Consider the following 27,794-nt stretch of genomic DNA (forward strand, 5'->3'; position numbering starts at 1 on the left):
TAATGGCTAGAGCGCGTGTGTGTGTGTGTGTGTGTGTGTGTGTTGGACCTCTATAGCAGTCTGATGAAGCCTATGGACCCCCTTCTCAGAATAATATGTTAGAATACACAAAATAGAAGAGAAAAAAGGAAAGCCACTGTATCGACATACAGATCAATTTTTTAAAAACCAAGTTCACAGATAACAATTTAAGAACCCATGCTAAGGAAAGTACGACATTTTTGTTTTGGGAGGTTTTTTTTAAGGCTCTGAAGTCCAATCTCTATTTTCTTTTTGTGTTTGTTTTTTTTTTCTTTTTGCAGGGGCAATTGGGATTAAGTGACTTGCCCAAAGTCACACGGCTAGTTTTTTGTGTTAAGTGTCTGAGGCCAGATTTGAACTCAGGTCCTCCTGACTCCAGGGCCGGGGCTCTATTCACGAAAGTATAATATTTTACAGATAAGGAAACTGAGGTTCAGAGAGGTTAATTGTTTTGTCCATGCCCACAAGCTAAAAGGTGTCAGGGGCAGGATTCAAACTCCATTTCAGAACTTATGCCCTTCCCACTACACCATATATTCTGAGCACCGAGCTCTATCAACAGGATTTACCCCCTGAGAATCCTTACAGGCAATTAACTGAAAATATCAACCCAATGTGCTGTCATCAAAAAAGCCAGAGAAACCTTGGGTATCATTAGGCAGGACATTAATAGCACAATGTTAACCTACATAGAAGATCATGATCTTGTAGTCCAAACCTGGCACTGTGATCCCTACACCTCAAGACTGATGTAATTGATGGCCAGAAAAGAATGATTTAAAGCCTCAAGATGATAGAACCACTTTTATAGGTATATCATTAGTTCAAATAGGAGTCTGAGAAGCATTTCACATAAATCTTCAGGCACCTAAAGTGTAAATGGATTGTACCCATTTATACAATCTTATGCTATCACTTGGGAGGTACCCAAATCAGAAGAGAGGTCATTTGAGGACAAGTAAGAATAATTAGCACTAAACACAGTGGAGAGCAAATTACAGAACTTGTTATCCCCAATGAAAGCTGAAAATACAAAAAGTTCAAAGAGAGATTTTAGATAACTCAATGGATGACTTCTAAAAAAAAGGCTAATTAGGAAATGAAGCATGTTAAAACCAAATAGTTTATAGATCAACCTCAAAGACTAAGATCTCTCTCTTGCCTTCTATTGTCAGAAAAATAATATTGGACTGCATCGTTCATGGATATGCTCACATATGGTTCATGGAAGTCACTCAGTCAATAAGCATTTATTGTTGTTGTTCTGTCATGTCCAACTCTTTGTCAGACTCCAAATTTGGCGTTTTCTTGGCAAAGATACTGGAGTGGTTTGCCATTTCCTTCCCTATTATTTTATTAACTAAGCATTTATTAAGAATCTGCTATATGACAGTCACTGTGTTTAGTATTAGGGATACAAAGAAAGATTAAAAACAGGCCCTGCCCTCAAGAAGTTCACATTCTAATGGGGGAGACAACATGCAAGCAACTATGTCCAAACAAGCTATATACAAAATAAATGGGAAATCATCAAGAAAGGGAAGGTACTGGGATTAAGAGGGATTGGAAAAAGGCTTCCTGCAGATGGTGGGATTTTAGCTGCAACCAAAAGGAAGACAAGAGGTGGAGATGAGGAAGGAGAACATTCAGGAAAGAAAGACAGTTCATGAAAATTCCCAAAGCCAAAAGATGGAGTGTTTTGTTCTAGAAAAAACAAGGAAGCATGTAAGGTATAAGCAAAAGGGAGGAGAGGCCAGGGGAGGGTCCAAGGGAAGGATGAGGTTATAAAGGGATTCGAATACCCTATGGAGGATTTTGTATTTGTTCCTGGGGATGACAGGATTACTGAGTAGTAGTACTGTGACATGGTCAGACCTGCCCTTTAGGAAAATCATTTTGGTGCTGAATAGACTGAACCAGAGTGGGGAGAGATGTGTGGCAGACAGACTAACCGGGGGCTATTGCAGTAGTCTCATGCGAGGATGAGGACCTGCACCAGCATAGAGGGAGTATCAGAGAGGGAAAAAATAGTTATATTTAGGAGACGTTGCAAAGGTGACAACAAACTGAATATGAAGAAGGAGGTGACAGAATAAGGGATCAAGGATAACACCTATATTGCAAGCCTGGGTGCCTGGGAAGATAATGGTACCCATGAGAGGAATAGGAAAGGTTGTAAAGGGGAAAGATTTGGAGAAGATCATGAGTTCAGCTTTGGACAGGCTAAGTTTAAGATGTCTATAAGCCATCCAGGGCATGATATCTAAGAGACAGTTAGAGATGTGACATTGTAGGTCAGCAGAGAGGTTCAGACTGGAGAAACAGATTTGAGAATCATCAGCATGGAGAAGATTACTGAATCCCATGAGAGCTGATAAAATTACTAAATGTGAAATAATATAGAAGGAGAAGAGAAGGGGACCAAGACAGAGCCTTGGTGCCACCCCTCTTCCCACTCTCCATGGGATTAGCAGACCTGATCTGAAGAACAGAGATCGATAAGATTGATGTGGAAGGGGACCACTTGTGCAGGTAACAAGAGGAGGGGCTGGTTCTTCGAGGGAAACAAGAGTGAAGGAGGATATAGTAGCAGAAAGCATCTGAGATGAGGAGGAGGGGAGAAAAGGGATCTCTCAGAGAACAGCCAAAAAATTTTACTAAGAATGTACCCATAAGAGAACTCACAATGACTTTTTTTTCTTTTCTAGAAATGAGCCCATCTTTTTCAACTTTCCAGTTGTAGCATTAACCATTCACCTTCCTCAACTTCCTTCCTTCCCCTCAATGACTCAGACTCAATCACAGATTTAGAACTGGAAAGGACCTTTTGGGTCATTCTAATTCAAAACTTTCATTTTACAGAGAAGGATACTGAGGCTCATTGATAATTATATTCAATTCAATATTAACAGAAGCAGAATAAACAAGCATCCTTCCTAACCTATGAATATATCTGTCTTGTGTTTTTCTAAAACAAACACAATGAAACAAAATACAGAGACTTACAGAGACTAGGGGCTTCCCTCCCCTCTGGGAATTCCTGAACACAGAAAGAAACTAGAAAATGAAATGGGGTAACACTAAGGATTTCCTGCCCTCTGTACCAGATAAGGCAAAAGGGTCCTTTGAGAATTTAAGTCATCCATTCTGGCCCAGTGGTGGAAGTACAGCTGCAGACTTTAGATCTGGCCCATCTGTTGTCAAGGCTGCAATTCATAAACATCTTTCACATCAGCTAAAATAACACAAGGACTAGACTCTGAAATGCTACTTAATAGAAACTCAAAGAAGAAGGTTCCATCTTGCCAACAAAATGGGTCAAAGCTTATCGTGTCTAAGGTTGCCTCTATCTTCTGCTTTTAGAGTAAAGGGCTGACACACTTAACCAATGAACAAATAAACAAATGCAACTTATATTATAAAGGAGCAAAGTCTCGGGCTACAAAAGAAAAGAAAATCTACTTCACTCACCTGTGTAAAAAGATCCTTCACAGTGGGCCAACCAGTAGAAAGAAAGATCAGAGATTCCTCAAATTCAAAGCCAGCTCACAATCGCTGGGTCACCCCCTGATTCCAAATTTGCCTTCCTACTATGGGATGGTTCTCGCCTTTCAACAGGACCTCTGAGAAGAGATTCTTCCTCTAGACACAGACAGCACACTTCTAATCTCAACCTCTTGCAGAGTTCAAGGAATTCCACATTTTTGCTCTCTCTTTGACCTCAGAAACATCCCAATGACAATAGGCTTTGTGCTTCCCACCCACTCCACTCCTCCCATATTCCGGACACAATGTTACCTCTGCACCTTGCCACAGTGTCTTCTCTTCTTTGCTATATGACACAATGAGATTAGTAGCTATGGAACAGTCAAATTCAAGGCAGTAGGTCAAGGGGCTTCAGAAAAAAACATTCCTAGCCCTCTAGTAATTGATTATAATTCTCTCCTTCACCAGCCACATCCTAACATTTCTATGCCTTAGGGAAAATTTTTTTTTAATACTGAAGTCTCTTAAATATGCTTTGATAGCAGAAAGGTGAATGTAACACTAAGAGAGAAGCATGTACTTTGAAATTCCAAGGAAGCTGGAAACATCTACGTTTGAAGGATTACAGTTATGATGGTGTAGCTGAGTAGAAAGATGACTTCCTAGTGGACTGACAGCAAGGCTTCCCTCAGGACCATGTTGAAGGAACTTCTGGGACAGAAGGTCATTTTTCTCAAGCCATTATAGCTTTGATACAAGATGCCCTTTAAATATACATTGTGAAATACATTACACAGAGCTTAAAATATTAATCACTCAATATCTTTCCACTTAGGTTTGATGCCTACATATATTGTTTCCTAAAATGATTTAGCCACCACTAAAGTGAGTGTTTTTTCCACAGAATTTTGAGGGGTAACATGAAGAAGCTCCCCAACACCAAATGAACCTCTCTTCCTTTAGGCAAGACTGGTATACAATTAGTTCTAGAAGTACATGTAACATGTTAAAACTGACTTTTCAGGACCCAACGCCCATACTGATGACCTAGAAATACTTCCAGATTTAGTTATTTATTTAACTTTTTACATATATGTCTGTACCTAATTGACTAAGAATTGAGACTTGGGCACACCCAAATACTTTCACATTTATTAGCCTTCCATTTATATTGGCATGAACTGTGACCATCAGACACAGATGACAGACGGGAAAGCGAAGATGAAGAACACCGAAAGAGAAGGAAGACACTTGCTGGGAGCCTGCCTAGGGACACTCTCCAAGTGAGAAAGCCAACAAGAGACACACCCCAGGCATGCCTTTTTTTTTTCCCCTCAGCTACCTAAAGCTAGATTAAATACACTGGGAAGAGAAAAGAAAATGACTAAATCCCACCTCAAACTCAGCCACCAAGGGAACCCTTTAGACAAAAATGATACAAAGAGACTTTTTAAAAAGATTACAAGCACTGTGAATATTTTCCTGGCTTCCAAAAGAGTTAGCTCCTATTCTCCCTTTGGACAGCTCTCCCCTAAAAAGCCAGTCTCGATCATAGGTTATTAGGAAGGGAAAGGAGAGAGACAGACAGACAGAGAACTGAAGTAAAAAGGCTTAAATGTAGAAGGATTAAATAATTCAGAGCACTGCTGTCAGTTACTACTTCTATTTTTAAGAGCTATACATGAATCACACTAAATAAAATATATGAATTTTCATAGAGCTTATTTCAAGGGTCATTTTACGAAGAAGTTGTAAGCAGTCTATAAATCCTTGTAGTAGCCAGTCCATACTAATTTCTGCACTAAGAGAGATAGAAACAGCACCTCTGCCCATACATGCACTTCTGCTTGGTTAAAATGCAGCATTCTGACATAAACGAATGTGTGACACCGTACACTACACATTTTCGACTTATGGCCACTAAAAGCCTTATGTATAAACCCTGCATGCATAGCTATATATTAAAATAAACATTTAACGGTAGGAGTAAGGATCACTTTATTTATTAAACTATGTGCCAATGAAGCAATTCACCATTTACCAGAGAGGAGTAGATGAACAGTCCTGAATCTTCCTTTGTCCAACTGTGTGCTGTATATTCAAGGGCATTATTCTCTCCTTGCTGTTTGCACATATAAGCACAGTTTCTTTCAAAAACTGTGCGGATGCCTTTAAACAGGATCACACTAGTAGTGCAGCCCATCCCAAACCTGTCAAAATTCACATTCCTATCACTGTTTGCTCTATCTCCAAATCGTCTTCCTGGGCTTCCTCAGGAATAAGCTCCCACTGTACCATCTTCAACAAAATCTGAACAGAAGGAAAGCATCAGCTGCTGGACTAAATCCTCTTCCGTCCAAGGAGAGACTGACAAAAATCGAGCCTCAGAGTGTGAAACAGGAGGAGCCGTGGAATACCAAGATGACACACCTCAGCTGTATGGAAACCCTGAAAGTCTACCCCTCCTCCAATAGAGGCTTTTAATTGGAATCTTTTTGTTTTTTTTTTTTTCTTATTTGTTCTTAGGTAGCAATGACACGTGATTGCCAAAAATGGCTGGGATGCTGATGGCTTGAATTTTTAAGTCTCAGAGCCCATCCAAAATGAAAGGGTAGTATCAGAGAGATACCCTGCTGCAAACTGCTGCTGTGAACCACAAAGAATCTTCATCGGCTGCAAGAGAATCACCCTCCCAGAATGCTTAGCCTGGCACTCCTATTAGGAAACATTTTCTTTCCTTGACCTAAATATGCTATTTGTTGTTTAATGCTGCATTATAAAGCTATAAAGAAGCCCAAAAAAAGTCCCTAAAATGAGAAAATCATTAACATGACTGCTGCTATGGAAACACACACAGGAGCCCACTTTGAGCAACCTTTTGCCTGTATGGGAAAACAGCTTGCTGACAGCAAGTCACAAGGGAGCAGAAGATTACCACGTCAATTTAGACTCCCTTCACACCTCCCTTTTGCAGGAGGGGAATGGTGAACAAGTTTGCATCCACTAAAAATGGTTCTTTCCTCTCTGAAAACTAAACAGTGCAAAATGGAATATGGCTGAATGATTCTCTAGTCCATGTCAGCATCCGCCTTCTGACAGAGCAGTTAAGGATGGCAGTTTACACACTAAAGTTCCCTTGTTCTTGTGGTTAGTCTTTTCTTTGTACTCAGCACACTGGTGTTCTTCCTTCATCAAAGACTGAACTCAATGACCTCGATATTACCTGGTAGGGTGATTCCTTCCAAAATGACTAATGAGAGTGTGTTTCACTACAAATACATCAGCTAGGCTGAGTACTTCACAGCAGATCCCACTTCTTTAAAATGCAAAGCTGGCAAACAAAGCCCAAGATAAACATATGGGAGAGCCCCCCTCCTGTACCCTCGCCCTCCACACATTATTACTCTTCCAAGATCTGTTCGGAAATTGTTCCTTGATGCATAGAGCAACAGATGGTTTTCATCTTCAGGCTATGATATACACAGCTGTAACATCACTAGCTATAGCTGATGAATTATAGTGATTAAGGACCATCACTAAAGTCCTGCTCTGATGCTCTGTCACGGGGTGAACATCAGTACCAAGTTCTAAACTGGAAGAAAGAAAGCTCTGGCACACCCTCCCGAGCCAGAAAAGGCTAGGCATACAGGCCTGACAAGAAATGGTGTTAATATGTTGTTTGGGCACCAGCAGCATCTGGAGATGCTCATCACCAGAAGGTCAGCCACCAGGTGATAAAAGGTTTTGGCCACAAGCCAACTCCCTCAACAGATTATTAATGCAGTGTGTCACAGGCTGGGAGCCATGGACTACTGGGGGGCCAGGATATGTTATTACAATGAGTCCATCCATGTCTTAATCAATCAATAAGCAAACATACCTTCTATACACAGCAACATACCTCAAAATGTATGTATTACATAGTATTTTTTTTAATGAGCAATTGGGGTTAAGTAACTTGCTCAAGGTTACACGGCCAGTTATTTCTGGGTGTGGTGCTAAGTGTCGGAGCCTGGATTCAATCCCCAGGTCATCCTGACACTGGAGCTGGTGCTCTTACTCACTGTGCTACCTGGCTGCCCTACGTAGTGTTTTTCAATGTATGCAGATGTAGATATGACAATATACATGTAATAAGATATAAATTTACTTATAAACACTGAACTCATATACACTGAAAAGTATATACAACATATATGCAAAGTATTAAATATAAGTCAGTTTGTGATGTGGGGAAGGCACTAGGCAATTGGGACAACCAGGAACATAAAATACTTTGTCGTCAAGAAGAGAATCTCATGCTAAAAAAAAAAGGATGGATTTGCATTATTTTCCCCCCAGGGTTCAATCTGCCATTTTATTTTTTCTTAATCAATAGATACTTATAATACACCTCTTATCACATCAGTCAATCACCAAGTACTTTTTTGGTGCCTCCTACATGCCAAGGAGGGCAGCTAGGTAGCACAGGGCTTGGAGTCAGGAAGACCTGAGTTCAAATCTGGCCTCAAATACTTACTAGCTGTGTGACCCTGGGCAAGTCATTTGCCTCCGTTTTCTCATCTAGAAAATGAGCTGGAGAAGGAAATGGCAAACCACTCCAGTATCTTTGCCAAGAAAACCTCAAATGGGGTCATGAAGAGTCAGATATAACTGAAATGACTCATTAACAGCAACATGTCACACATTTTGCTGGAGAAATAAAATGCAGAAATAAAAATGAAAAGGAAACATTCCCTCCCTGTCATCTCAGTGCTTATATTTGATAGGGGAACACAATCTATACACTGAAAAGTATATACAACACATATGCATATACAACACATATGCAAAGTATTAAATACAAGTCAGTTTGCGAGGTGGGGAAGGCACTAGCAATTGGGACAACCAGGAACATAAAGTATTTTGTGGCCAAGAAGAGTATTTCACACTAGAAAAGGATGGATTTGCGTGATTTTCCCCCAGTGTTCAGTATACCTTGGGGTTGATATCTCTATGAGTAGAAGCTGTTCTCCCGCTGTGGAAAATGCAGATCCCTGAAGTATATAATGGTAACTGACATACAGGAATACTACAAGATCTTCAAAGGACATCCCAAGTATTATAACCAAGAGGATTTTTATTGGTGTTTTAAATGACCGGTTTAGCTCTGGCATTAAAGTCCCTCCCCACCCTTGACCCCCACCCCCAAAAATGTAAAATAAAACTCCTTTTCTCTCTTGTACACTTTTATGCACAGAATCCTTGACAGCTACACAAGATCTCAGCAGTGAAGACCCTGACACACAACATAACAACATCCAGAGAATGAACGACAACAGCTTTTCATCGTGAAGGTGGCTGCTTTAGCAGAGCTGTGAGACTTCAGTTTATATCCAAGTTTTGCACATCAGGAAATTCAATAGGCAAACATACCTTCTATCACACAGCAACATACCCCAAAATGTAAGAATTACATTGTGTTTTAGAATGCAGGAAGATGCAGATATGACAAAGTACATGTAATAAGATAGAAATTCACTTATAAACATTGAACTCATATGCAATGAAAAGCATATACAACATATGTGCAAAGTATTAAATACAAGTCAGTTTGTATCCCAGGCCACTGCAGCTGCGTATCCCCCCTCCATCACTAGAAACAGCTCAGATCCAGAGCTGAGAGCCATGCCATGTAAGCTACACGACCCTCAGAAACAGGGTTTTGATGACTATAAAAATCTCCAGCTGTGAAAATACTATCTCTCCTTCAGAGACTGACTCAAACACTACCTTCTGACCCACCCAAGCATACATGACATGCTCCTCTGGAGTGCACTTTATACAATGGGTCATGTATGGCTCCTACCGCATTCTGCCTTGTATTACATGGAGTTATTTGTATACCCCTTCCTACTAGATCGTAAACTCCCTGAGAATGAAAGCTATGTGTTATTCATCTTTGCATCCCCTGTGGTGCCTAATGTAGTGCTTTGAACATAAAAAGTAGTTCAGTAAATATTTATTGAATAATGAATGAATGAATGAAATGAATAAAAAGAAGCAGCTAACACTGGCAGAAGGGAAAAGTCATGAAACTTTGTAGGTGTTTAGTAAATGTTTATCCGACTAGATAAATGCTACTGAATTTTCTGTAAAGAAAATCCAAAATCTGAATTGTTAGCTCTATTCAGAGAACACAGAAAAAAGTAACTACTTCACAACAAGCATCAAAAAAGGAAAAAGAGACTAGTTTCCTAGGATCACTCAAATAAGCATTTTTTATAATTGTGTCAGAATTTTCCAACCTAACAAAATCCATTGGGTACAAAACATTCCATTCCTTTCAGATCCATCATCTCTCAACAAGACGAGACTGCGGATTCATCAAATACCAAAACCAATTTTTTTTTCTTTTTTGCTGATTAAAAGTTTACAAATTGCTAGTCCAGTGGACTTGTACAATATAGACTGCCATAAAAAGTAAAGCAATAAAAGAAGGTCAAGAAAGTGATTTAACCACATAAATGAATGAAATAATTAAATGGATAATTCAAAACCTGTATTTGGTTTTGACTTTTTCTTTTGCATCACATTATACACTGGATAGTCTTGAAATAAAATTAATATGAATTTCTTATGAAATAAGGTATTGCTCTCCTCTGAATTAAAGGAACCTTAACACTTCCCTCTGGAAGATCTCCAAGAAACAGCCTCGGGTGATTTATATATCCTGGCTAGAAATCCCAGTGGAAGATGAGAGAAAGAAAAACAGAGTGGGGATTACTATCCAAATTCCAAATAATTCAGTGCACTGTGCTGATGTGGGCAGGTAGCACACTGCCCAGGCACTGGAGGAGGGAGGAGATAAACAGCTATGGACTCACTATGAGTCAACTCATATTGGAAAATGGAGATGTAATTGAGTGGTACAGCAAAGTCGCATTCCCAGAGGTTCCTGAAGAAATCCCTTGTGTGAAGGGGCAAGACTATGACACTGAGGTTAAAACAGCAGAAGATTGAAACAGATTGGAGTCACTTGATGCTGGTGAAAGAAGCCCAAGATACAGAACACCAAAGCAGAAGAGTGAATGCTAGACTTCCTCTTTACTGGACCCCAATACCAAGTAGAACTATAGATCACAGGCACAATACTGGTCCTTGCCAGGAAGGCTAGCCAACTGAAGTGCAAGGTGTCTGGCCTACACACTTAGAGGTGAGTCCATTCTGTATCTTTAATTGTATCAATAAAACCATGCTACAGTTTGAGACCGAGTGCTCATAAGGAAAGCTAGACATTATCCTTGTGTAAGGGCCAGATACTGAAGGGCCTGGGGCGGGAACCAACAAACCAGATAGCTAAGAGATCTCAGAACTATACTTAGTTCTGTCATATCAGGTGAGAACCTCTAACACAAGCACTATATGTAATTAGACATTAAATGATTACTTGTACCAGTGTGTTCTATATATCTCTTCTTAATGAATCTCACTTACTCCTACACCCTCAGCTTTCACCTTCATACAGAAAATCCCCAAACCTATCCCTCCAATCCTGACCTCAATCTCTTAAAAGTTGTTTATCCTCAAACCAACAGGACTAAAACTAAGCTCATCTTGGTCTCCCCAACAAAAACCCAGTGGACTTTTCTGTTAGTGACACCACCATCCTCCTATGTGTTGAGCCTCAAAATGTTAGTGCTCTCTACTGTACACCGCCATCCTCAATATCTAGACCTACTGATTGTTCTTTCATATGCTTTTTTGCATCTTTTTTTTCCAGACCTCTTCATCATTTCATGCAAGGACTGCTGTAATAGCCTTTTGAGTGATAGCCTTTTGAGAGAGAGTCTCTCTCTTCTTGTATCCTACACACCACTGACAAATTAATTTTCTAAAGCACTTTGTGGCTTAAAAAACCTTAAGTGACTGCAGGATAAAAACCAATTCCTTAATGTAGGATTCAAAAATCTCTGCAATCCGGCTCCAATCTATCTCTATTCTTTCTTTCTTGATTTCCCCTAGACAGGTCCATACTCTAGGCAAACCAAACATTTGCCTTCTTGCTCCTGGCCAATGATTTTCCTGCTTTTGTGTCTTTGCTATCATTTTTTCCCTCTACCCATGAGTCTTTCAAGTTTCAAGTCAAAGATCACCTAGAGGGGTGGCTAGGTGGCGCAGTGAATAGAGCACCAGCCCTGGAGTCAGGATGACCTGAGTTCAAATCTGGCCTCAGACACTTAACACAAAAACTAGTCGTGTGACTTTGGGCAAGTCACTTAACCCCAACTGCCCTCCAAAAAACAAAAAAAAAATTTTTAAATCAAAGATCACCTAGATCTTGGAGTCTTCTCTGATTTCCCAACACTGAAATATAATCCTTTCCTCCTCTATGCTCCCATGGTACTTGTTCGTGTCCCTGCAGGTACATGTTCCTGCCCAAAAGCACTTATTACATTTTTTTATATTTATTTGTGTACACACCATTCATCCAAATAGATCATAAGGATTATGTGAGAATCAAATGACATAATTATAAAGTGCCTGGCATGTAGTTTTGTTCAGTCATTTTACAGTCGTATCCAACTCTTTGTGATCCTATTTGGAGTTTTTTCAGCAAAGATCCCAGAACAGTTTGCCATTTTCTTCTCCAGCTCATTTTACATATAAGGAAACTGAGGCAAATGGGGTTAAATGTCATTCCCAGGGTCATACAACTAGTATCTGAAGCTAGTTGTGAACTCAGGAAAATGAGTCTTCCAGACTCTAGGCCTGGTGCTCTACCCATTGTACCACCTAGCTGCCCCTGGCACAAAGTAAACACTATAGAAATGTCAGCTGTTATTATTATTAATGTTATTTTTCCTAACAGATCAAAAGCTCCTTAAGATTAAGGCCTATGTACGGATCTCACTGATCCATAATAATTATAATGCACTTATTAGCACAGTGCCTGGCACATAGTAAATATGACTATAATTATAATAATAATTATTATAGACACCACAAGTACACACAATCATTCAACTTTCGTTATTGTTCAATCATATCTCAGTCGCATCTGACTCTTTGCTACCCCATTTGGGACATTCTTGCCAGTGATACTATAGTAGTTTGCCATTTCCTTCTCCAGCTCATTTTACAGATGAAGAAACTGAGGCAAACAGAGTTAATTGACTTGCCCAGGGTCACACTGCTAGTAAGTGTCTGAGACAAGATTCGAATTCAGGAAGATGAGTCTTCCTGCCCCTGGCTTCCAGGTCCAGCATTCTATCCACTGAGCCATCTAGGTGCCCTGTTATTCAACTAATGCTGGACAAACTGAATTGCTGTAGGTACCTGGTAAATATTTGTTGAATTGAAATTAGTTAGTCAGCAGAGGAGATTTAACACCCCCCAAAAATAAGACTGAATAAATATTAAGAGAACCCAAAGCATAGCTCTACTCAAAGCATTAGATGAAGAAAAAGAAGAACAAGCAAAGCAAATTAATGATGGCAAAACAAAATCAAATTTAGAATTGACTTTTTGTTTCCACCATACTCTTCTAAGAAAATTCAATTTCCACAAGGCATCTAAAAACCTCCTCATTTAATATCTAGGTATCCCAATGTCAACTTAGCAACAAAATTCTATTAGGCTTTTCAGAGTCTCTGCTAGCAAATGAGTGTTCAGTAAAAGCCACAATTGGAAGAAAAAAAAGAACAATGATTTTTGATCAGTTTTGTTAAAATATGTGAACAAGGATTTTCAGACTAACATCGAGATTCCAAATCTAACATTTCTGAAATGTGATGGCTTTTTTAGCATTATACTTTTTTATTATTGTGTCAGACGTGTATCATGTCAAGCAACATCATAAACTTCTTAGACTCAAGGTTCTTAACCTTTTTGGGGTCATTTTGTGTCATAGATCCCTTTGGCTGTCTATCAAAACTTCTGGACCTCTTCTCAGAATAATATTTTAAAATAGATAAAATAGAATATATAGTGCTTAAAAGGAAAGAAAATATATTAAAATGTTTACCAACATATTTTTAAAAACAAATTCACAGGTATTACCCTCTCCATCCCCTAACCTTCGTTAAGAATCTCTCCCTTAGGGTAATAACATACAGGCTCAATTGGGTACCCTACAGGAAAGTAGGGGGGAAGGGGATAAGAGGTGGGGAATTCTAGAAGGGAGGGCAGTCTGAGGGAGCAGGTAGTCAGTAGCAAACACTTTTGAAAAGGGACAGGGTCAAAGGAGAAAATAGAATAAATGGGAGGTGGAATAGGATGGAGGGAAATATAATTAGTCTTTCACAACATGACTACTATGGAAATGTTTTGCATAACTACATGTGTGTATAACCTATATTGAACTGCTTATCTTCCCAGTGGGGGTGGGTGAGGAGGGAACAAGCGAAAGAATCTGGAACTCAATGTTAAAAACAAATGTTTAAAAAATTGTTACATGCAACTGGGAAATAAGATATATAAGCAATGGGGTATAGAAATTCATCTTGCCCTACAAGAAAGTAAGGGTGTAAGGGGAGGGATGGGGGGTGTGATATATGAGAGGGCAGACTGGGGTAAGGAGTAATCAGTTTGCTTGCCATCTTGAGGTGGGGGTTAGGGGAGAGATAGGGAAAAATTTGGAACTCAAAATCTTATGAAAATGAATGTTGAAAACTAAAAACAAATAAACTCTGGAATAAAAAAAAGAAATACAAGAATCTTTCCCTTAGATAGATACACCAACACTCTTGTTGGGGAAGCTGTTAACAAGAAGGGAAATAAGATCTTTGTTATAAGGGACAGCTTGCTGGGTAGGGGACTGGGGAAAGATATACTCAGAAACAAATGATGTAAAAAACAAAGGCATCCATTAAAATATGAGAAATTTTAAAAGGAAAAAATAAACAATATTTTTTAAGGCTTATAAACTTCCTAAGGGCATAAACAATAAAAAGAAATTATTTTCAAAAATAAAAGCTGAGGGGCAGCCAGGTAGCACAGAGAGTAAGAGCACCAGGCTCCAGTGTCGGGATGACCTGGAGATTGAATCCCAGGCTCACTTAGCACCCACCCAGAAATAACTGGCCGTGTAACCTTGAGCAAGTTACTTAACCCCAGTTGCTTAGGGGCGGCCAGGTGGCTCAGCAAGTAAGAGCACCAGCTCCAGTGTCGGGATGACCTGGGGGTCAAAGCTGGGCTCAGATACTCAGCACCACACCCAGAAATAATTGGCCGTGTAACCTTGAGCAAGTTACTTAACCCCAATTGCTTTAAAAAATAATAATAATAAAAGCTGAGTTTGTGCATTTGCAATAATTTTGAAATATATCCTGAATGTAAGCTGATTATCAAAAGATTATACATAGCATGTGAGAGCACAATCAATGAGATTGACCCATAGAATATAACAAGAAAACTATTTTTAAATTATGTTTTGCTTATGAAAAGCAGGCAACCCCCGCCTTGAGAAGGCTCGAACGATCCCCTACCCTATCAAAAAACTCAGTTATCTAAGATTTGATTTTTTTTCCATCTCAAAGACTGACATGAAGAAATTGCATAAAACTAGGCCTCAAATGCAGCCTAAAGTTAGTAACTACTGAAATACTTGGCCTGGAACATGCAATCCAAAATAACATATGGATTTTTAAAAGAATGTTCTTTCAATGATATGTTCTCTAGGGCTTTAAGGGCATGTGGCCAGATAAGTGATATGGGACGCTAACAAGGGAAACCATGATATAAGTAGATATCTTGCACTTCAAATATTGTCAACGTTTCTTGATACAGTTAAGAGTTAAAGTATCATCACAGGCAAAATGTCTTTTTCTTCATTTCAGTTCCCTGAAGTGTCTACTGACTTCATGGATGGCAAAGAAAGGGAAAACAAGAAAATGGTAAAAATTACTTTTCCATCAGAGTCTAGCTGGAGCTACTCTGCTTTAAATTTCCTGGATATTTATGGGAAACCTTCTGTCAGGCCAATAACCTTGAATCATGTGTTACATTAGGAAAGGTTTGAGGTCTGTGGTTAGAGCTATCCATTCCTCTTCATTCAAGGAAACTTGTCTTGCAGATTTTTTTCCCCAGTAAAGTTTTTACTTGAACACTAAGTCAATCTATATCAAAGATATATTAAGAATTGAGAAAAAGAGAAGAAAGAGTAGATTTTTTTTTTACAAACTATACTGACTCTAAGCCATGCACATCATTTGTACCATGTGAAGGATTTGAGGCAGCAACTTTTAGGGAAAAAATGTGCTGGGGGCCAAACAATGATCACGCAGAGAGCCTTCCATATATTTTGAGAATCTATGATTTTATCTGTTTGGATTTTCCCTCCACCAATATGAAGAAAGTAGCTGTTGCCATCCCAGTGACAGGCCTCAGATAAGAGACATACAGTCCACAATCAGGGTAGCACTAAATATTTATGGTTTAGCAAGACCTGCCAGAATATGGACTCCACTGGCTTGTAGCCTTTGAGAACAGACATCTGCCTCAAAGTCATGAAGAAAAAGTGGGAGAAGAATTTTCATGGATGACTTTACACATAAAAGTCATTATATAAATATTTATTATGGAAGATGATGAAGAAATAATTCAATGGGGATAAAAGAACTGCATATATTATTGTTATAGAACAACAATAACAATAGTGGCTGATATTCAAGATGTTTTAAAATTCTTGAAGCTCTTTATCTACATTATTTCATTGGATGCTTACATCAACTCTATGAGGTAAGTGCTACAATTATACCCATTGTACAGGTGAGGAAACCAAATTGTAAAGAAGTTAAATGACTTGCCTGAGGTTCATAAAGCTAGAAAATGTGTTCCATTTCCAATTGTAAGCTCCTTGAGGGCAGAAACTGTCTTTTACTTCTTTTTGTATACCTAGAGCTTAGAATGGTACCTAACACATGGTAAGTACTTAGAAAATGTTTAATTGATTGATTGACTGATTCAAAGTTCTTCCTGACTACAAGTTCAACACTTCTGTATGTTACATCACTATGTCTCTCTGGCATTTACATCTTAAAAAAAAAAGGTTTGTTTAAGGTTTGGAGTTTTCTATTGGCACTCTCTGACACTATGACTCAGATTTTAAAATCTTATTGGATGTGAGAATTAGCTTTGACTATGCATGTTTATTATAATAATTTTGTTTTTTCTTTTTTTTTTTGGTTGAAGGAAGTAGGAAGGAGATAAAATGTATTTTTGTTATTTGAAAAAAAAGCCTTATTTTTAAAAAATCTTATTGCAAAGTATTGGGCCAGATCCAGATCCAGTCTAAGACCAGAAAACAGACAAGAAAACATTCAAGTAAATAACTTCACTGGGGGCCATCTCTATAACCTAGGTCAGATTTTCCCAAATGGATTTGTCTAAGAACCATTTCTGAAGTTGGAAGCATGCTCACAGAACCCCTAATTGCTGGGCCTGGTGAATGGAATTGTTGTCCATTCGTTTCAGTCATATCCAACTCTGTGACCCCATGTGGGATTTTCTTGGCTAAGAAATTAAAGTGGCTTGCCATTTCCTTCTCCAGCTCATTTTACAAATGAGGAAACTAAGGCAAACAAGGTTAAGAGACTTGCCCAGGGTCACACAGTCAGGAAGTGAGTGAGGTCAAATTTGAACTTGGGTAGATGAATCTTCCTGATTATAGGCCCAGAACTCTATCCAGTGTGTCACCCAGCTATCCTGTTGAATGCAATACTCCTGGGCAAATTTTGGAACAAAAGTGAAGAAATTTAACCTATTTTCATATAGAAAAAAAATGAACACATTAAGTACTTTCTACACACATCTAATTTTCAATATAATGTTAGACAGATATCACTAGCACCAAAATTTTCAAGGACCCCCAGCTGTCAAAGAAAATAATTTGGAAAATGCTTTCCTTTTCCATCCTTCTTTGTCTCTTTCTCAACTCATCGTTTAGGCTCTAATCATAATCAGGAAGTTCAGGTGCTGAGAGGTCCAAGTATATTTCGCAGGAAAACCTGACAGGTTTAAATTATCATTGCCCCAAATTGGTAGTTTTTAAATAATCAGTGTAAAGTCTTCATTTTAATTAACTATTTCAGAACTTATTCAATATCCCACCAATGGTAACAATAGCTCACCAACATGGTGTTTTAGAGTTTACATAGTGCTCTTCTCATAATAACTCTTTGAGGTATTTGATCCAGGTATGGTCCCTTTTCTAGAAATGAGCAAACGGATTAAGGTTCTAAATGGTGAGCTAATAGTCACATAGTCACAGCTAGTAAGTGTTGGACTGGGAACCTGCACCCACATCTTTTGACAACGGCAGATGTTCTTTCCATCATTTCATAGGTTCTCTCTATAACCTTCACCCCCAAATAGCAAAGATTAGCCCTAATTAATGGACCCGCTGAGAATCTAATGAAATTCTCTGAGTTCACTGCTGTCCTACAACAGTTCTCCAATGTCTCTGGCAATAGATAAGAGAAGACTCACCCCCACAGATGAGTAACTTCAGAGCAGTCACCTGGAGGGACAAAATGATGTTATGTTTTTTAATTCTACAATAATCTGACCACTCCATCTCAATTCCACTGCTTCTCTTTGACCAGAAAGACACATCTTGACATCCCATTCATCAATCTTGGAGAAAAGTTGTCCAATGACTCATTATGGGAATCATAGAGTATTTTCTTCCTCTGATTCCGTTACTATGAGTTATCAGGCAAAAGTAGTGGATTTGGAGTAGAGGACCTAGGTTCAAATGTCAGCTCTGCTATTTAACAATCTATCTATATTACTTTAGGCAAATCTTTAACCTCAGTTTCTCATTTGAGAATTGAAAGTGGCAATGATAAAGAAAAAATACTTTAGGAAGACTTGCTTAACGATATCAACCCTGCTTAGATTAAAAAAAAACAAATATATTATATATTCTGAATAGGGTCAGCTCCTTTCCATGTATTATAGTCTCATTTATCTTTCTCCTATGTACTTAGCAATCAACAAAAATTTCAATTGACATAAAGGCTTTTACTTGGCAGACATGCATTTCATTAAAATCATCAGAAATTAGAAATGCACAAATTAACCATTCCCACAGGGAGTTTAATTCAGAAGAAAAATGAAAATGGTAAATCTGCTTTATTAAATGCTCACTAGCAGAAGCCAAGAATATAAGACGGCATTAGCTTGTGAGATGCACATGTGCCAGCAGCCAGGTTAAACTACAGGCTCCTTTTTTATTAGTTAGAGTTCAAAAATAGCCACATCCTGCAGTGCCTGGATACATTTGACCCCAGCAAGCAGGCTTAAAAGAATATAGAGGAAACTCTCTTATGAGCAATGAAACTATAACATGGATGGGTAAGTTCAGCAAGAGAATGGTGCTAATGAGTTTAAGGGTCACACCTCTGTTGGCAGGGTCCAATTAGTCTTAGAGACAAAATGTCTATTCCATAACTGCAGATTCCAGGCAGCCCTAGTGAAAACATGTGCTATGCCATCCTTATCCATGGGAGTGACCTATTAAGATACCATTAAGTAATAATAACTCACATTCATATAATGCTTCAAAAAGACTGGCAAAGTACTTTGCATTCATTTTCTCATTTGATCAGCACAACTCCTAACATTTACACAGTGCTTTAAAGTGAACAAAATCATATTTATTTATATACATATAGTATACACATATATTCTTATTTGATCCTTCATGAGATAAATATTGTTATTAGCCCTATTTTACAGGTAAGGATACCACTAAGGTTGATAGAGATTAAGTGATTTGCCCAGGATCACACTAGTCATAAACAGAAGGTGCAACTAAAATTAAATTAAAATAAAAATCTTTGTACTTCCAGGTCCAGCATTTTATCCATTAGGCCACAATGTCTCTCAAAAAGATTTAGAAAAACCTGTAGTTATTTGTACATACACACGCACACACATACATACATGTGTATGCATGTGTGTATGTGTATAAATGTGTATATGCCTGAGAAAAATTATTTCTCTCTTGTATTAATAACTAATTGCTGAATCAAGACCAAGGTTTTTCTCCTTTTCTACTTCCTCACTCAGAAATCAACCAATGTGGGAAATCTTAGGCAAAGACTGTATTTACTCAGACAGGTCTGCAAAAATATGGATTTTTCCTTTTGTCAGACAGGTAATATGAAAATTGATAAGTCTCTTTGACCAAGACTTAGGTGATCCAAGTCCTGTACCCTCTGTATCCTCACTGGGATATAGCCCAACCTCTCACTGTTAATATTCATTTTCTCATTAATTATTAACTAATCAGAGTTGATGGCCGCCCTCAGGAACACCTATTCTTCCAAGGGCATATAAACTGTGAGCCCACTGCCATGAGGGGTCTTTGGCATAACCTCTTTTTATTAATAAACATGCTAGCCTTATTAATAAAGTGATTAAATTACCCAGAAACCATGTCCTTGAACTTTTAAAACGTCACACCCCTTACTGGACTATAAACTTCTAGAAGAAAGAAAATGCCACAATACCGTAACACAACAGAATTTAAGAACTGGAAGAGACCTTGGAGATTATGAAGTTCAATGTATCATTTTATGCATGAGAAAATTAAGGCACATAAAAGGTTAAATCATTTTCCCAAGGTCACACAACTAGTCAATGGGAATCCAAACCAGAACTCAGATATTCAGTCCCCTAAGTTTTTTACCCCACATTGCTTTTCTCTGTACCAGACATAGTACTTAACACCATTATTTGCAAGTAGCAAGATCTTAAATAAGTGTTCAGAGAATATTTATATGAAAGAAGATGGCCAGAACTGTTATCTCCTGCCTCCAGTCCTTCACTGCACTTCTCCAGCATTGTTCTCATTATGCCCTTTCACACATCTCACTCACCTTCGTTTCTCAATTATCTGTGTATATGTCTTCCCCGACTTCGGACTGAGTCCTTCAGGGTGGCGGGAGAGAAGGGGTGTCATTTCTCTCCTACTATCCCCAGCATCTGTCACAGAGCTCAGCACACCTCACTGGTGTATAATAAACATTTATTGAATCCATCTTGAATTAGGGGGAAATCATCTCTCTATATGAAATACAAGACATTTTTAAAACTGCTACTCATACATCATGTTTAAACTACTTGCTCCATCTAGTGGATTAATTGAATATTTTCATTGGGAGAGGCACGTTTCTATATGATTTAATTCAAGTAATTCCTGAGTCCCGCTATTCTTTACTTCCACCGAATTTCGGCTGGCTTAAAGGAAGTCAACTACCAAGTTTTTCTGTGACCATCGTTGGACAACTAGGAGTTTCCTTTTTTTATTACCAAACATAGTTCCTTTCCCATTTTCCTGTGTCTAGACAAAAACAAAGGGAGAATGGATAAGGAAGCTCAGTTCAGCTCAAAATATGAGTAGCTTATATTTATATGGCACTTAAGTGTTTACAAAGCATTTTACTTGCATTTTCTGCAAAGTATTTTACATACTTTTTTTTCATTTGAACCTCACAACAACCAGATGAGGTAAATGCTATTCATTTACAGATAAGGGAGCTGGGGCTTGAAGACTCGGTGTCACTAAACTTATCAGGATCTGATGTGAAAACTGAACCCAAGTTGTTCTAGCTGGCTCCACCATGCTAGGCTGAGGGCTCTCAGGTAACATATTCCAGGTACCTGTGTGGCAGAATCCTGATTTTGATGAATGGCTGACAGAAGAATATCAGAGGACAATAAGGTCTAATGCAGGCTCTCATCATCTCATGCCTGGTCTATCACAACAGCAATCCATCCTCCATTTAGATTATCACTAAGGTGATAAACCTCATTGTCACTCACCCCCCCTCAAAAGCTCCCATTGCTTCCCATTGCCTCTAGGAGCAAATACAAAATGCTCCAGTTGGCATTCAAAGCCCTTCACAATCTAGACTTCTACTTTCCCAGTCTTCTTACCCTTTCTTGTTGTTGGTCAGTTGTGTCTGACTCTCCATGACCCCATGGGTTTCTGTCCATGGGAGTTTCTTGGCAGATAATTGAGTGGCTTGCCATTTTCTTCTCCAGTGTTCCCCTATTTTATAAATGAGGAACTGAGGCAAACAGGGGTTAAGTGACTTGCCCAGACTCACACAGCTAGATTTGAATTCAAATCTTGCTCACTCCAAATCCAGAGCTCTATGCACTATGTCACCTAGCTGGCCCTGGTGACCATGAAGAGTCTTTGAACCCTCAATCTTCTGATTACTCCCAGACACATACTCTTCCATCTTGTGACACTGGGTCCCCTGGCTGTTCCACAGACAGGAAACTCCAGCTATCTGCTCTAGGTATTCTGGCTGTGCCCCATGTCTGGAATGCTCTCACTTCTCTGGTCTAACTACTGACCTCCCTGGCTTGACTTTCAAGTCCCAACTAAAATGCCACCTTCTCCAGGAAGCCTTCCCCAACTCCTCTTAGTTCTAGCGTCTTCTCTTTGTTCATTATTTCCTATTTATCTTGTATATAGTTCACTTTATTTTGACTTCCTCATTAGATTTAAACTACTGTCTTTTGCCTCTTTTTGTACCCCCAGTGTTTAGCACAGTGCCTACTACATAATAGGCACTTAATAAATGTTTATGTATTGATTGATTGATCTCATTTTAATCTTTAGTTCCTTAGGCTATCATCTACCTTCCTCAAAAAAGATAAACTAAGGACAAAACCTTTTCCAAGAGCCTCACCAAGCAAAAGAAGAGGTAAAAAGAAAGGCAAAGAGTAAATGCAGACCTTGAATTATAAATACCAAACTTAATGTCTGAAATAAAAATGCATAGCCACTCTGAATACTGAAGAAATTTCTTCAACACCTCTGCAAATTACTACTGATGGTAACCAAACTGTTTTGGTCCAAAGATGCCACCTGGTGGCTGCCAGAAAGAACTGTCTAACTCCATGTGTGTTCACCACTTGTTTTCATCATCAAGCCTCATCCCAGATCCCACCCACTTACTCCAATTATTTTGTGGAGATTTTGAAGGAGATTCCTAACGACATTCAGGACTTTCAAGGTTGCCAATAATGGTTATTATGTCTTAAAATTAGCCAGGGTTCTTATTATGTCTTGAAATTGTGAATCAAAAATATATGATTTTCCTTTTCCTTCATAGAGTATTATTTTCAAAATTATCACTCCTCACTAGGTTAGTTTTTCTTATAGGATGAAAAGAAGGGAAATAAGATTTTCCGGAAGAAATTACATAGGAGTGAGGTAGGGATTTATTAATTATAATATAAATTATATATTTTATACACTATATAAATTACATATTTTATAAAATATTATATGTAATATAATTACTATAGTCATACAAATTACTATGTACTATTACTATTACTGGGCTAAGCACTTTACAAATTTTGTCACATTTAGTCTTTAGGACCCTGAGAAATAGAGGTTGTTATTACCATTCTGTAGGTGAGGAAAATAAGACAGACAGAAATGAAGTGATTTGTCCAAGGTCAAGCTGCCAGTAAGTGTCTGAGGTGTATTTTGAGTTCAGTCTTCCTAACTCCAGGTAGACAGTGAAGACTGTGGAGGAAGAGAAAGATTGGACTGAAGCAAAACATATCAGGAAGGAAGTAGTATGAGACAAGTGAAAAAGTAAGGAGGCATAATTCACCATCTATTTGTGCTTACGTATTTTAATAAAGAGCCTTATCTTTGGAAAAAGAAAAAGAAATAAAAAAGGTTAAGGAGGCACCAGGATGCAAAAGACCTGGAACCAAAGTCAGAGTGAGTCTTCACTTATCTCACAAGGACATATAAATGCTTACTTCCTTCCTTCTTTATTGATTGGGCAACAGGGATGTATTAAAGGGCTTTGATCCAAGAAGTGACATTATCAAATCTCTGTATAAGAAAGACTAATTTAACAGCATTGTTAAGGATGGACTGCAAAGGGGAGACTTTAAAGCAGCAAGATCTGTTGCAAGGAGGATTTGGCAATAATCCAGCTTTCTAATAATAAGACTTGTGGCAAATCAAGAGCTGTAAAATGGGAATAATAATAACACTTGCCCCCCGGTAAATTCCCACACCCAGATGGTTCCCAATTAATCTCTTTATTCTCTTCCCTAGGGTCCTCTTTCCCTTTCCACAGCCACTTGTTCTGATGAGGGACTGAATACACTCTAATGGTCTGGCTCAAGTACCTAACCACCATTTAAATATTGCAAGGACAGTAAAATGTGTTCCAAGTTCCTAAAATTCAATTTACAAATGAACTTTTAAAATACAACCCATCTTTTGGGTTTGCATTTATTTTATTTTATTCCAACCTAGCAATCTTTTTTTCCCTCTTTCTGACCAATGGGTAAGTACTCATTCCAGGAACACATCACTAGGGCTTTCCATGATCTTGGATATGTCTTAGGTGGACTCATATTCAGTGGGATTCTGGAGCCAGCTCACACAGGCTCCCGAAAGCTGATTATTAAATTCTCGGTGTGAATACCTGAACCTAGGAAACTATAAACTATTAACTGTCTAGACCAGAAGTTTCCAATTCCAGCTGGTATGCCAAGACCAGATTAAAATGTAATTGGAAAATGTTTAACAAAATAAATAAAAACACAATGCAACATAGATAATGTTAGTTTGTGGTTTTCTAAGTCATCGTGCACCACAGGTATCCTTTTCTATTTAAGTCTGATAACACCACTTGTCTAGATTTAAGAAAGCTATGGAGAAAATATTAATGCACATTAAACTTAAAATTATACCAAGCATAATTTTTCTCAGAGTCTATTGTTAAATATTTAACCCATTCCTACTGATATTCCATATGAAACTAGTCATTATTGGGCACCCTCATCCTCAACCCCTTCATCTTTCAGATAATGACCTTGTCCTCTCTTCTATTAATATCATTTTCTGAAACAGTCCTGTAAATATGTAATATACACACTGAGTACCACCAGAAAAATGCACGTCAACAAGCCACTTGGAACTCGCTAATTTGTTATTCCCTTTCATTCCATAATATACAAAATAATAGAAAGAATTGATAAATAGAAGTATTTATAGAATAATTTTACATATATATCCATTTGTTTCTAGTGATAGCCATCTCTAGGGGGAAGGGGGAAGAAAAAAAGAAATTTACAGGACAACTTCATTATATATTTAAAAAGAATAAAAAGTTGTACACAATAGATTTTCAATTTCATGTACAATCATCTTTTTAAGTATACCAATGCTTGTTTCATTCCATAAATTAAAAAAAATTAACAAAAAATACACAGAACCTGTTTTTGAAGTTCTTATGTTCTAAACACACACAACTCTCTATACAAGAACTTTACCCACCCCCCACCAAAAAAAAAAAAAAAAGAAAGTAAAGAAAGAATACAACATCGGAAGGTTGAAAAGGAAAAGCTAAATTATGGGAGAAGACCAAGAATCATAGTCCTTCTTATGGTCCCTCAATATCATCCCTCCTTAGACACCACTTCCCTCCTTCCATGTTTTCAATTACCACTGGAGGAAGAAAGAAAACCAGCTGTTTCCTTTCTAGTCTCTTTGTCTGCACTGATGATTCAACTCAGCTTATGTGGATAGGGGAAAAAATATTTCCCAGCTCTTCAGTATCCATTTATATCAAGGATTTTTAACCAGGGGTTTGTGAACTTGTGCTTTTAAAAATTGCTTATATATACATATATATTTATATGTATTATACATACATAAAAACCATATTTCAATGATTGTTTTTCTTTGTAATCATATGTATTTTATTTTATGCATTTAGAAAATGTTATTCTGAGAAGGGATCCATAGGCTTCACCAGACTGACAAAGAGTTATATGATACAAAAAAGAACTTATCTAGATGGATAAAAAGCTAGCAATAAAGCAAGGAAAATAGTATGGGGAAGGAAAAGTTACATAAAAAGTTACAAAATTCATTCTAAGTGTGGTACATACCACAGGCCACAGGATGATGTGCTTCCTCCTATGCGGCATCATGACAACATACAAATTGTTCTTAATTCATTTCACTGGATGACATTTTTGACCACAGACTTCCAAGGGGATTTTCCCATTATATATGCCTAATATATGAATAACATTTACTTTTGCACAGTGATTTCATATCCAGTACTTCTTATGAATCTCATAATAACCCGAAACAGATATTTTTCAGACTGAATAAGCATTTCTTGAGCACCTGTTATATGCCCAGCTCTGTTAGGAGCTGGAACTAACTCCTACCCTCAGGAAGCTTACAGTCTCCAGGGAGGGAGGGGACTCACACAGTAATGACTACATACGAAGGTCAGGAAAGGCCTCCAGTAGGAGTTTACACCTGAATTGATGAAGTTGATGCCTAGAAGTAAAGCAAACCACTTAAGATTATGACTAATTAGTGACAGAATCAGGACTAGAACCAATGTCTCTTGACTCCTCCTGGTCCAGGGCTACTGCAGGTTTGTAGTTTAACAAGGGACAAGTTATCAGGGTTATGTAAAACATGAGAAAGGGAAAAAAGAAAAGATAAAAGAAGAGACAGGTAATCACCAGTTGGTCCTCTCTTTCACTTCCCCTTCTGACCTCAAGAGAACAGCAGCAGCAGGACAGATGAATGAGCTCTCGATAAACTACAAAGCTAATTTCCCAATCTGGGAAAAGAAAGAGAATCAAACATTACTATGCTTAGCTAGAAACCTATAAATTACACACACATATGCATATACATATTAACATCCTTATTATCTGCCGGCGGATTATATGAATCTCAAGAGTACCTTTGCTTTATGTTTTCTGTATACAGAGATACATTTTTGAAAGAGTTTATTTCAATCGACAACAATGAGTAGTATGAAAGGAAGCAGGGTACAACGAAAATTAAACTGGACTGAAAATCAAGAAACCTTCATTTAAATCCTAGCTCTGCTATTTGTTACCTACAAACTCTTCAGCAAATCAATTAACCTTCCCAAGACTCAGTTTCCTCATATATAAAATGAAGGGTTTGGACTAGATTGCTGTTGTTGTTGTCATGTTTGACTCTTCATGACTCCATTTGGGGTTTTCTTGGCAAAGATACCGGAATGGTTTGCCATTTCCTTCTCCAGCTCATTTTACAGATGAAGAAACTGAGGCAAAGAGGGTTAAGTGACTTACCCAGGATCACACAGCTAGTAAATGTCTGAGGTGGTGCTCTATCCACTGTGCCACCTAGCAGTCGTAGATCACCTTTGGACTAGGCAACCATTTATCAAAGTGAAGTTCCTAAAGCTCAAATCTATCCATGTCATCCACCTATGCAAAAAACTCCAATGGCTCCCTATTATCTCCAGGATCAAATATAAAATCTTCTGGCCTTTTAAAGCCTTTCATCATCTGGCCCCCTTCTGCCTTTCCAGTCTTTTTATACCTTGTTCTCCTTTACATACTTTGCCACATAGAGATAGAGCATCTTGTGCAATGCTCTATCTCCCAGCACATGCATTCTCAGAGACTGTTTCCAAGGTCTGGCATTCTCTCCTTCTGTATCTTTACCTCCTGGACTTCCAGGCTTTTTTCAAGTCTTAGCAAAGATCCCACCTTCTGCAAGAAGCTTTTCCCAGGTTCCCTTTAATGTTAGTGCCTTCCCTTTGAGCTTATCTCCAATTTAGTCTGTTAATATCTGGTTGTATGTATTTCCCCCATTAAATTGTAAGCTCTTTGTGGGCAGGAACTGTTTTTGCCTTTCTCTGTATCTCCAGTACATAGCAGATGCCAAATAAATGCATGTTGATTTGAAAAAAGTTATCTTCCAACTCTTAATATACAATCTCTCTCTCTGGACCTCAATTTTCTCATCAATAAGAAGATGGGTTTGGATTAAATGACTTCTAAGTTCCCTTACAGCTCCAAATCCTATGCTGATGGGATTTTACTGCACAGCAAAGATGAAGATGTACAAGTCAAAGTGTCTGTCTTTCTGTCTGTGAAAGGATCACAACTTCTGGAGATGGTATTTTTTGGGGGAGGGGTCTGAAAAATGTTACCTGTCAATGAACACACTAAGTACTTACATAATACTGTTATTTTGGATCAGAGCTGTTTACAGAACATTGAGATATAATTAATGCTGACCATTTTTGAGATGGAAACCCTAAATTGAGTTTTGAATGTCTATAAACACTAAAGTTGGCAATAGAGACAACTCCAATCCATTTAAGCTACTTAAATTCTATACAGATGGGAAAAAAATGCTAAATGCAAATATTAAAAAAACAAACATTTCTAAAACTGTTAAGTGGGATCAAGTGGAAAAAGTTAGTATT

At 38.1% G+C, this 27,794-nt stretch overlaps 1 protein-coding gene across 12 annotated transcripts in view; it reads right to left on the bottom strand.

Annotated features, from left to right (window-relative positions):
* The window catches only part of DOCK9 (dedicator of cytokinesis 9), a 356,429-nt gene that overhangs the window by 253,501 nt on the left and 75,134 nt on the right, over positions 1-27,794 (bottom strand). For 5 of the 12 annotated variants that reach the window (XM_069064165.1, XM_069064170.1, XM_069064163.1 and 2 more), the window contains exon 1: positions 5,549-5,875. The exons of 5 other annotated variants lie outside the window; for them this stretch is intronic. In XM_069064165.1, coding sequence (XP_068920266.1) covers positions 5,549-5,710 — 162 coding nt within the window. In that variant the 5' untranslated portion in view covers positions 5,711-5,875. Of the gene's footprint in view, positions 1-5,548; positions 5,878-27,794 lie in introns of those variants that run through there. 2 more of the 12 variants (XM_069064159.1, XM_069064172.1) reach the window with 2 other exon arrangements.

Source organism: Petaurus breviceps, unplaced genomic scaffold (assembly GCF_028583685.1).
Source record: "Petaurus breviceps papuanus isolate PSGF00001 unplaced genomic scaffold, PetGlider_PUasm1.0 90625, whole genome shotgun sequence".
Lineage (NCBI taxonomy): Eukaryota > Metazoa > Chordata > Mammalia > Diprotodontia > Petauridae > Petaurus > Petaurus breviceps.